Below are 12,035 nucleotides of genomic sequence, written 5' to 3'. Positions count from 1 at the left end.
AAACGGGTCTACCAGGCAGAAGTGCAGGGGCCTAAAGGGGTCAGGTCAGGTCAGGTGAGGGAGGGAGCCCCTGAGGCAGTCTGTGTTTAAAAACACAACTCATTTGTCCTGACAGTCAAATGGCTTAGCCAAAACAAGGAATGGCATAGTCACTGAGTATGTGTAGATAGCAAGTGTGATCAGATATGGCCAGAAAAAAAGGGCACTTTTACACTGTTTTTGTGCTAATGGGGTGCCTAACATTGCAATTCATCATTGAATAGGTGAAAGTTTTACTTGACTTGAACACAACACTGCAGCTTTAATGCATTTCATTACTTTATTCATGCAGTACTCAAACATGTTCTCCAAGAGGGCATGGCTTTCACCAACACCACATATGTCCATTAGTTTGAAAAAACAAAAACAAATACAGTACATCATGCTGAAAGATAACACAGCCATAACTCATTATTTTAAAACAAATACTTTAGGTCAACATTTACACATTACCAAAGGTGTCACTTAACATCTTCGTCATCTCTGGACAAAATGTGTTATAGGTACTTTAAGACTGAAACCATTAACATGTATTAAGACGTTTGGATAACTGCTGTATGTTACCTGACAATCTTAGGCACACAATGTTCATGAGTATTCACATCATTTTGCTACACACTGCACTAGACTGAACCAGATTAAACACAGATTAAACAGTGTACATTGAGTTCACAGTTTTGAATACATGAAAGCACATTTAACTCCCATATGCCTTTTTTTATTTTTAAAGTTAAATTAAATTCTCCTTAAAAGAAAATGTATTGGTGATGCATGCTTTGATTATGTATCTATTGCTAATATATGTTTTTATATTTCAAATTATGGTTTTATTGATTATACGTATATACACCTTTCTTGTCTAACAACTGCAAGCCATGTTTATTTTTCCGGTATCCAGGGTGGCTAATTGATCAATCAAACTTAAAGCAGACCTATACTGTAGGGTGAGGTGTAAATGGACTGCTCAAAAGAAATATTGCTTTAAAGGCCTGGAAATATTTTGAAGATCTTATGAAATGTTAAGCAGATCAACAGATTATGACTCTGAAAGGAAAACAGGTAAACAGTGTTGGAACTGATGAAGGAATATGTGTAAAAAGGGGAAAAGAGGAAGTTACAGTGATGTTATGATCACATAGTCTAACAGATTTACTTCATTACTTATTTGAAACTAAATAAACACTATGCATTATACTATCTGGTGCTTGGAAACAACAGCTCAGTGCAAGGTCACTCGTTTAACTTTAGAGCATGTTTACTGGTTTTTGTTTTTAAAATAAAAACACAATTGGAAGCTGAAAGGCAAATTTCTGGTTAATATATTTTTTTGTGATTTTGTCTTTGGAAGCTGGAGTTATAATCACATCGTATATGGCAACCTTAAAGTTTAGTATTCAGCAATGTTGGCAGTATAGCTTAATGCAATCGAAGCTTGTAATAGTTAATACCGTATACAACTCCTGCATGCATAATCACCTATTGATAAGTTGGCTTTTCTCTATAGGGCATTTATTTTGTACATTTATACAAGCAGACACACGCACTAATGTGAATCACTCACACCGACACACATACACAGTGTTCAGTACATCCAATTTCAGTATGGATTAAAAAGTTGGATAAAAATATATATATATTAATTTCCAGATGGGTTTCTAAATACCCTGCTTCATTATGTAGTGCACATGAAGATAAAGACACTTCAGTAAACATATGCACAAAACAAACCAAGGACAAAGACGAGAAGCTAGTCTTCTATCAGACTGTCTTGACTGAATAGAACACAACGCGAGACTTCCAGTCACATCAGGTGGTCCTCTCCAGAATTATGCATCTTTCACATCGTCGTCCTGCTTGCGCTCGGTCATTCGGGCACATCGTGGACAAGTTGTGGAATTGTCGTAGTAACAATCTCTAAAGAGACACATGAACAACAGCAATTTGTGTTACATAATAGATCATGTTAATGGTGTCCATTTGGGTAACATGTTGTTTTTCATGTTGAAGTGTTTGGCCAACTGTACTATTTTGCTATCTGTATCTGACCAATTCATTAATGCCTTTATTATTTCTCTGTATGCAGTTTGAAGATATGTTAACCGATGATCTTAGACTAAATTAGCCCAATGACTGAACGTCTTTTAAGTGCTGAGGCTTTAATATTTTGTACCTGTTACCACAATGCTATACTTTTCTTCACAAATGTACATTTAAACTCCTCAAAATCACATAATTTGCTGCATTTTTGACCGGTTGGTGGTAACTTACCTGTGGAAGACAGCAGAGCACTCGTGGCAGACAGAGGTGTGACTGTCAAAAGGGAACAGGATGTCTCCTTCCTTACACAGCTCACACACAAATCCTTTGGCCTGACAACGCTACACACAGACACGCGAAATGAGACAGAACGTCAGGGTTTCAGTGTGGTAATAAGTTTTCTACTGCTATCAAGTTATGTGTGATGCATACAGAGGCAATAAGCTTACAAAAACCAAAAGAAAACATTAGTATTGTTCTTTGTGCTTTATGCATGAGCTCACCTCACAGTCCAGTTTGATGTGCTTAGCAAATGTGGTGTGAATCTCTGTGAGGGAACAGCTGAGTCTGCCACTAGAGATATCAATCAAATCCTGTAGTGAGTACATGTCATCATTCTCCACAAAGTGCTGGCGATCTTGTAGCTGGAGGCACAGAGCGAAAGAAAACAATTCATGAAAATGGGCATCATCTTGAAACATATGCAACCTACATACCATAAGATCCAACCCTGCTGAGGGAAAATATACTACATCATTTAATGAGATCATACTAGCCAACAAACACCACAATATGGACCAAAACATTTGTGAACATATATTATATGTTTTTTTTGTCTGTTGGAAAGTCTTTTAACTGTTTCACAAATACCCATGCGCACGGTTTTGAAATATTAGGAGGACAAATAAGCCAAGATTAGCCAAGTCTGCAGTATTTGTACAAACAAACATTCCAGATGTGGCCCAGACTCTCCACTTCCACCACCTGGTGGTGCTGTTGTAACATGTTACTTATTGATCACATGTAAGTATATCGTGCCAATATATGCAACGCTTTAACTGCACCATGAAAAATCTATTTAGTCTGTGAACAGATGCTGACCTGTAGTAACAGGCGAGCCTCCATGGCCTCCTTACAGGTAATAAAATAGGGTTTCATCAACAGAATATCTTGACGTAGTTTCTGTAAAAGAAAAGACACACACACAAACACCCACATTACTGTCAGTCTCATTTAATGCACAGCGCTGTAGATGATTTCCAATTGCAATGCACGTGCTGGCAGTACTCCATACAAAAACTGATTGACTTTCAGTACGATAGCACCTAATGCTAAAACATAGTAAAGTTTTACGACACACTGGGTGACCATTGACCAAACAACTGTAACAGTATCAATAATAAAGATGTCGAGGTAACATTTTTGAGGAGGGGATTCCAGGTTGAAACTGAGAACACAGCTGTCAAAGATAATCAGAACTGCGGATTTTGTTTTATCTACACGGAGAATTTAACTTAACTCTTAACTTCAAACTCCACAATTTCTTGCAGGGCCTTCACTGGTGAACTAAGCTACCCACCCTGATCTCGACCAGTTCCTCCACAAAGTTGAATAGCAGCGGGTTGATTTCTTTCAGCTTCAGCACAGGTCGCGGGATCATCAGGGCCAGGTAGCGCATTGAGGAGCGACAAACCTGAGACAACGTGAGAACACAGACTGACTGAATATGCCATACTCTTGCATGCTCTTTTCATACTAACACAGTGACAGTGGGTTAAACCTGCTTTGGTGAACCGCCTGAATAGGTCAATGTGAATCATCTGACCTGGATTCACGACCCTCCTCCTGACCTGAGATGAACTTGAAATTGGTCAGATGCTGACTGGCTTTCATAAACAGGCATTTCTATCAGAGATGGGAATTTAATTTGAGGTTATTGATGTTGCTGACTCCCCTTGAGAAATGTCCTTATAATTCAAAAAAGCTCCTCTAGAGCCACATAGTAAGACTTTCTCACAGGCTGTGTGGCACCCCAAAATTGACTCTGACATCGGCAGAGAGCTCGCTTAAGGTTATTTGATGTTGTTCTGTAATATAACGGTGTGCACATCTGATATTAAGCAGTAACATTTATAAGAGTACAGCTGAAGATTTGAGTCTCTTTCAACAATGACAAACAATAATAAAATACAATATGAAAGGATTCTCATCAAATGACTTATATACATATAAGTTAACACATGTAAAGTAAGCTCACATCATACACCCATCTCCTGCTTTCAAGAGGTATAACTTGACAAGAAGTCCTATAGACTGATATATTAAAGATTTAGGCATATATATATTATTACAGATTTTTTATATGTTGAGTGTATTTTGTTGTGGCTGTTGAGGGTACCTTGCGTGGTTCAAACTCCCAGTTGTGGATGACACGAGCTGGGACAATGGCCGTGTCATTCCAGTGGCATGTGCTGCAGTAATACTGGCCTGTGTAGTCGCACTGTCTGGCTTCACTCGGCACGCCCCCTACAAGGTAAATATGGCACAGTACAGCCAAACTATTAAACAGAGGAATGTTAGAAATATATGGTACTGATATGATTGATATAGATATGTAGTAGATAATAAATAATGTTCCAAGTCGAATATGTGCACGCTCAACTTTTGTAGCCCAGTAATTTCAAGTCAGCAATTTCTGGATGGCTGTAAAGTAACCTTATTCATAACTGTGTGCGCATGTCAATTTCAAATCAGCCTACATCTTGTTTCTCTATTTTAACTTGGCATACATTAACCAACACAGTAAATCTGTACTTACTCAGTGAAATGGGTGTGCGACATTCAGCACAGCGGTAGTCCTGCCGGTCCAGTCCTATCTCAGGGCAGATGCTGAGCTCGTATTCCGACTGGTGGCTGACCTTAGATCTGACACAAGGCTTGGTGATCATGTTCATACACTTACTATGGCAACGGTAATAGCAACCTGAAACCAGAAAGGGATAATCACACGGCATGACAAATTATTTTATGTATTGGCAGTGGGTTTGGTATGAATGACTGGTTACGGATTTAAAGAGCTGTACAAAGATGCTTCCACTCAGGGATACTTTAAAATGAAAATCTAAAACTATTTAGTGTAGCTGAACAGTCTCAGAATTCCTGTTCTAACTAGCAATCTGATATGGGTCAGATAAAATTACTTTCACTATCTCTGATCCGCTCAGACAGTAGCACATTTTAACAGGACAGTGTGCATGTGGCTTTAAGTGAGACAGCGGGATTGCACATGAATATTTGGGGAAGTACTATACTGAGAGCCTGTTCAGGAAGCTTTGAGAGCACAAACATATATAATCAGATAAAGCTGGTATGCTCTTGCATTTTTTTTTTTGGTACTAAAATGTCTCCCCAGTGCTATATCAGACTGATACACATTAGACTGATGCACTGTATAGTGTGTCTCACCTGTGCAGGTATACCAAGTCTGGATAAGGCCCCAGATGATAGTGCTACACTTGTCACAGGTCTGTTTGACACTCTTGCTCTTTTCCTTGGAAAAACGGTGCTCCAGTACGATTCTCAGATTAGGCTCATCCTCCTCAGGGTCCTTTATTGGACAAAGTGTCAAAACAGAAATCACCCAGATCACCAACAAAGAAGTAACAAATAAAGAAAAACAAGCCGTAACTTGTCTGTTCAACCTAAATCAGATTTCAATGTAACATACAGCTGCATTACGATATATATATTATATATAACTAAAGTTCTCTGGGAAAATTCTCTATAGTACACAGCATTGTATATTGTATATTCAGCCGATCCATGTGATATGATTCAAAATGACACAATGTCAATAAAAAACTCCAAAAAGAATGGGTGTGGATCCTAAGAAGTCATTGAATATTTGAACTGAAGTGGAGCCTAATTCATGAAAATGTGCCTTTTGTACCATGACTTATGCAGTAAGATTCATTTGGTTAGTTTACAGTAATCAGCCTGAAACATTGCCAGCATTCCACCTAGACAGCTTTATCACCAGAGTGATACCAGAGGTTTTGTAAAGGTAGACAGTTGCCCCTAAAGAAAAACCTCTATTAGGACCACAAAATCACCAACAATAGTGGAAATAAATCAATACACAAAAATAATTCTCTTTTCTACAAAATGCATTCAAATTGGTTTGTTTATTTGAGTGTTCTGCAGACACTAGACTATAAGTAATGTTGTACTTTTTGTAATTTAAAGAAAATCTCTAGAAACTGTGCCACTAGAAAACATCCTCTCCTTATCAGTCTTCAAGAATGTCTGCAATGCTTGCTATCATTTATCTCTTGCAGAGCGATGGCTAAAAGGCTGAAAGTGATACAATGAAAGCTAAAAAAAGCCTTTATTTGAAATGTGTTGTTAACACACAACAGGCCCAGCAGGGTTTCTTACAATCTTCTCAATTACCTCTCTGACACTGATCTCCACCCATAACTCCTCAGTTACTGACCAACTACAACATAATGTACTTTTCCCTCCAAAACAACTGCACTCATTAAGTTATTCGAACCACTAAATTCTATGTTTTCCAAATGCATTTAAATGCAGAATTTGTTTCAGAAAATGCCTCTCCAGAAATAGAGGGAAATGGCATTCTTTGGCATGGAATACATTTTTTACCAGCAAAGATTTGTATACAGCGATGCATTTGACAAAATCTAATTAAAATAAGTCAATTTTAAATTTCTTTGAAGTTTTACTGATTGTCTCACTGAGCCAGCACTAACAGCTTTGACATCATGTTATGCACTTCTCCATTCACTCCTCAGTTCCAACCTTAAGCTCTTGCAGTTTGAGACGCAGGTGGATAAGTTTCACCACAGTGTCCTTCTGTCTCTCCGAGTGTTCTGGCAGCTCCAAGATCAGCTTTTTACACTCCTCTATGGCCAGTTTGAGCTGTTCAATGTCGGACGCCACAAACGAACCCTGTATAAGGTGAGCAAAGGCATATCTCAGCATAGAGTAAATAGAATGGGAAGTTCTTTTTTCAAAGCACTCCCAGTTTGACAATATGAAACAGTTTCATTTCATGTGATACATTATTTAAGTTGAGGTAAACAGCAGGAACAATGCTTAACTTACCATAGGCCTCGAGAAGTGGTCCTCAGCTAGACCAAGGTCCATGGTACGATCTGAACTGTGGGTCCGGGTCCCAGAGAACAGCTCAGACCTTGCTTCTAAAAAGAGGGCAATGTGGCATAAAGCACTGTTATTCTTGTTAGCATACGCACTATGGTCTGGTATGTGCACTCAATCATGCATGCTAATTTCACACACTTGACTGTGGTCACAATCCCTACACTCAGTCTCAGCACTCGAGAAGTCAAGAAGAGGGACAAAAGCTCAAAATGGACAACTGAAGGAATTACGGGTGATTGCCTTAGCCGTTCTGGTAATGTGTAACCAAGACAGACCCCTATTGTGCCATTAAAACTGCTGCTCACCAAGCTGATTGAACTTTGAAGTGCTGATGACTTTACGTAATCATTCACATGAGAGGAGAGCTTATGCTTGAGGGCAGCGGAATAATCTGAAACACATCTGATTGTCACTTTATATTTCATAAGGAGTACAGTCTACACCTGTTCTATTTGAAAAGTGTGCTGAAATAACTTCTGTTATGATCTGGCACTATACAAATAAAATTTAATTGAACTTGATAAAGTTGTTATGGCAAGCTGGTTAGCAAACAAGTGCCTATCAACACATACAGCAGACAGACAGACAGACAGATTCATCTGCACACGTGTTTATGTCTACCTGACAAATAGCTCTGTTTTGGTCTCCACCAACTTCTGAGAAAGACATTTAGCTCTAAGTGCAACTTCTTGTGGGACAAGAGTCTTCAATTAGAAATGAATATATGATAAGATAACACACAACTGGGAATAACTAAGGAACAATTGATCATGTGTACTGTACTAAGAGGACAGCATCACATGTACAGCTTAATGCAAACCAATAAAATAAACTGGTAATAAATACTACTTTAGTACAATGTACTCTTTGTTAAATCTATGTAATATGCATTCTTTATTGAATTTGAGATTCGATTTTTGGTAAGTAATTTTTCATTTCGTCTATATGAAAAATATTTTAAGGGAAAAATAAGACAACAAAATTAAAAATGGCAATGCAATAGACAGCACATGGCCAACCCAGGTCTGTATGTCGAACACAATCCTAGCAAATTAACACTTAAAAGACAGTCTGATCATACCTACTAGGTATCAACAGTGTATATTGAAACCATCAAGTGTGACTGACATTTTGATCTGAAAATTCAACAACAAAACTGCAAAATCTAGCAAAATTGAACTGAGAAAAAATAAACTGAAAACTAAGTAACTAAAAATGAGCGAGGAAAATAACATTTGAAAAGTAAGTAAGTAAACCACACTAATCACATATTTTAACAAACTTGCTCTCCATCATACTGAAAAAGTGCAAACGTGGTTGTTACCTGCATACACGTCAGAACAGAACATGTTGAATAAATTCAGCTTCCCAGAGCCAGACAGAGAGGATAATGAAGCAGAAAACATGTGCTACCACTGAGATCAGCTCAACCAGTGTGTCAGACTTGCCTAAATCCCAAATCCTAAAATACAGAAGTGTTACTAAAGTACTGCTTACACTTATGTTTTTCATTTCCCCTGGTCCAGCCCAAGTTTTCAACTTCCTTTTCCATACGCTTAAAGTTACTGGTAACAGTCCAGAGTGCTCCTTCTATGTATTAGGATCTGGTCTAGACTCGATGAAAATGGTTTAACCTGTGTGAATATTTGAGGGAAATTATTTCTTAAAATTGGTTAGAGAAAGGATTTACTGTCCCTAAACATTGAGCCACAGCAACATGATATGATTTAAGCAGCTAGTATACATCTGCAAATAAGTGACATTTAGAAAAGCAGAAACCATGACCTCTGAAACTCCTCCCACTGCAGTACCTCTCTGTTTAGTAAGGGAAATGTCAAGACAATCTATAACTTCACAGATTACTACACCCCCTTTCCACCCATAGATCAATAAAATACTTTATCTTTATCCTAATGTTCATACAGCAGACAGCATGCTCGAGGGGAGCTGAGTATTTTATCATCCTCATGACAGACCACACATTATTTTTCACATTAAAATGGCCAATACTAGTCTACCAAACCAGACATCTCTAACAGTGTAACAGAATATTGAAACGATGGCGGGATGTCTGCCAAAGTAGACTAGACATACTCTCTTGCCAAAGTGTAAATTTGCATCATCAAGATAGGAGTTTAAAGCCATTAACTCCTCATCCTCACAGTTTTATCGGCTGCACTTATACACACGCCACCATTCAATTTCTGGTATTTTCTCTGGTCCATTTGAAAGCCAAACAGAGGTAAAAGAGAGTTGTGTTGTGCTCGAGTCTGTGTACTTTTAGCAGGTCCCTTTAGTGCAATGTAGCATATCACATATAAGGTCCAGTTGCAGTCTAGACTAATAATGCACCATAAAGTGAGGTGAAGTGAAGTATGTGTTCCTCGGTCACCAGAATAAATTTGTATTTATTTTTCCACATGGGTCAGTGTAGTGCTGATGGTGCAGGTTGACAAAACTGTCCAAGAAATGAGGTCCAATAAATGATGTCCATATAACTTTATATTTGTTTGCCTCTTGGTCAGTAACAAGTGTAGAGAAACAGATTTGACCCTAATGCAACAATATTTTCTTTCCTTGAACTCACTACAGGTGTGACAGTGACCTTAAAGGTCACATTGTACACTTGAGATGGCTGTGTCGTGATTTGCCTGTGAAGAACTTTACCGTGCTGTGGGGGCGTCTTGCCTCCTTGGGGACCATCTTCTTCGTCTCCACGATTAAAGGGATTGAGGCGGGTTTGGCGGAAAAGTGCAAGTCTCTCATCATACTCCATTTCATCGGCTACATCTAAGGACGACAAAAATGCGTTACAGTCCCACCGGTTCATTTCTTTTCTCTCGTGTTTATGAATTATAGCAGGAAGGACGTTCACAGGCATCTTTCAATGGAAGCTAGGTAACTAATGTGGGTTGTTGCTTATTGTGCAATGCGTTTCTGTTCAGATCCCAATTCATTTGTGCTGCTGCTCACCAGTTAACTCGTATTTCAACCTGGTTATAATACAGACTGGTAAAACTTTGCGGTTCCCCATCATTAGAGTTATTTTCTCCCGCTTTACAAAGCTACTCCAGAGCCACAGAAAACATCACACAACAGTTTTCATAGAGTAGTATTCCCTTTAACTAGTAAATTGACTTTGACACTGACAGCTCTCTTTTTTGCAAATGCTCAAATTGAATAATGTACTGCCATGTCAAGTAGTCTTTTATAAACAAAAATAACATGACAAAACCACGGACTGTTTCTCATAACCACAATCAAGAATGAAGGTTTCTTTGCATTATCAATGACAAGTGGTCTTCAATTGACCTGAAGTAATTAAATGACATCAGGAAACCTCAACATAAGTGAATATCTCACATTAAACTTTGAGTTCTTGAGTATGACTTCCCAAAGGGATGTAGTGCATGAAATAAAATTAAAAAAAAACATGTAATTTAAATGATGCCAGTGTTTTGTGTGTGAATTAAAATGGCATAGAAATGAAAACCACAGCCCTCCTATGAAAATCAATGTGCTCTTTTCAGACGGACAATAACAACACTGTTCCTCAGCAGTCTGCAACGCTGCTTAACAGGAAGTCGTCTCCAAAATAATGATCCAGGGACAGACCTTTAAGCCACTGTTAATCAAACTCCTATCACACATTTTTTAATCACAGAGCTCAGCACACGGAGTCAAGCAAAACCGAAACAGTGCACCGCCTGAGAAGCGTTGTGAACAGACTGAAGCCTCACCTCAGCACCTACAACCGGTGTGTGCTGCTGCTGACAGCCCTCCTCTACAAAGCGGTAACCTTTACACGCTGCTGTGCTTCCACCATTACTGCTAAAACATGTAGGATATTGAATATAATTAACCACCACTATGCCACCAGTCTAAAAAGGGCACACCAACACCGATACACAGATGTCAGCAGCCAGCTAACGCCAGCTAGCAGGCTAGCTTTAAAAACAATCCAATCATCTGCTCTGATGCTAGTGTTAGCTAGTGTTAGCAGGTCGGAAGCTCACCCCGTTGTTGACCTTTCTTATCGTCAAGGAGATCGACAGTCGTAAGATATATGTTATGGTCGACTCATGTTAGTATGAACAGTTGTCCCCGTGTTGTTTTGTCTCTGTCATCAGCAACGTCACAAGCCAACAGACGGCAGGTCATACAGCGGTAAAAGGCTGGTTTCCTGTAAGGATTGTCAAAATAAAACTTGACTTGACTACCACAAATAATAATTGTGTGATTAATATGAGGGATGATTTTGAGAAGTTATCTGTACATAATAATAAAAACGTCTCTCGTCTCAATGTATTGACACTGTATTAGCTTATTTGAAAGTCATGTTTGATGCTTTTACTTTTAAAATAATGATAACTTATGTTGGGTTTAGTTTTTCTTGCAATGAAATGTTCCTCAGAGATGAAGATCACCTTCAAAGTGTGGGCTGCGTATCACGGTACAACTTTTATTTCATTGCATCTGGTTCCCAGAACACTAATAACTTCTGAGAGATTACACTGATGATGATATGATGATGCTCAGGGTATTTACAGTGTATCACATTTTCAGATATAGTGTATCAAGAAACTCAGTCAAGGTACAGAGGATCCCTCTGTAACCAATAGGATGGATATAGTTGGCCCAATTCCTAGTAAAAAACAAACCAAAAAACACTTACAATACAAATGCCCTTTAGTGTTGCAGGTAAGTGTCTTTTTTGTCTGAAATAAGGTAAGGAAGCATTAGTTCCAAGTGAAACTACAAAAAACTGTGGATAG

General features: G+C 38.5%; 1 protein-coding gene across 3 annotated transcripts; it reads right to left on the bottom strand.

Annotated features, from left to right (window-relative positions):
• Window positions 1–300: 300 nt before the first annotated feature.
• Window positions 301–11,434, bottom strand: def8 (differentially expressed in FDCP 8 homolog). 3 transcript variants are annotated; one of them, XM_035651843.1, is made up of 12 exons: window positions 11,277–11,434; window positions 9,928–10,050; window positions 7,204–7,298; window positions 6,898–7,047; window positions 5,542–5,683; window positions 4,895–5,059; window positions 4,475–4,602; window positions 3,656–3,769; window positions 3,178–3,258; window positions 2,580–2,720; window positions 2,308–2,417; window positions 301–1,953 (listed from the first exon to the last, which is right to left on the bottom strand). In XM_035651843.1, exons 2-12 carry the CDS (start codon window positions 10,034–10,036, stop codon window positions 1,866–1,868), a joined length of 1,323 nt encoding a protein of 440 aa, XP_035507736.1. In that variant the 5' UTR covers window positions 10,037–10,050; window positions 11,277–11,434; the 3' UTR covers window positions 301–1,865. The 3 variants fall into 3 exon arrangements, with proteins under 3 accessions (XP_035507736.1, XP_035507737.1, XP_035507738.1); XM_035651844.1 differs by lacking the exon at window positions 11,277–11,434 and adding an exon at window positions 11,001–11,270; XM_035651845.1 differs by lacking the exons at window positions 9,928–10,050; window positions 11,277–11,434 and adding an exon at window positions 8,585–8,703.
• Between the last annotated feature and the right edge of the window lie 601 nt (window positions 11,435–12,035).

Source organism: Morone saxatilis, unplaced genomic scaffold (assembly GCF_004916995.1).
Source record: "Morone saxatilis isolate NCDOM2014 unplaced genomic scaffold, NCSU_SB_2.0 Contig11, whole genome shotgun sequence".
NCBI classification, from domain to species: Eukaryota; Metazoa; Chordata; class Actinopteri; family Moronidae; genus Morone; species Morone saxatilis.
This window is presented reverse-complemented; position numbering and strand designations above follow the sequence as displayed.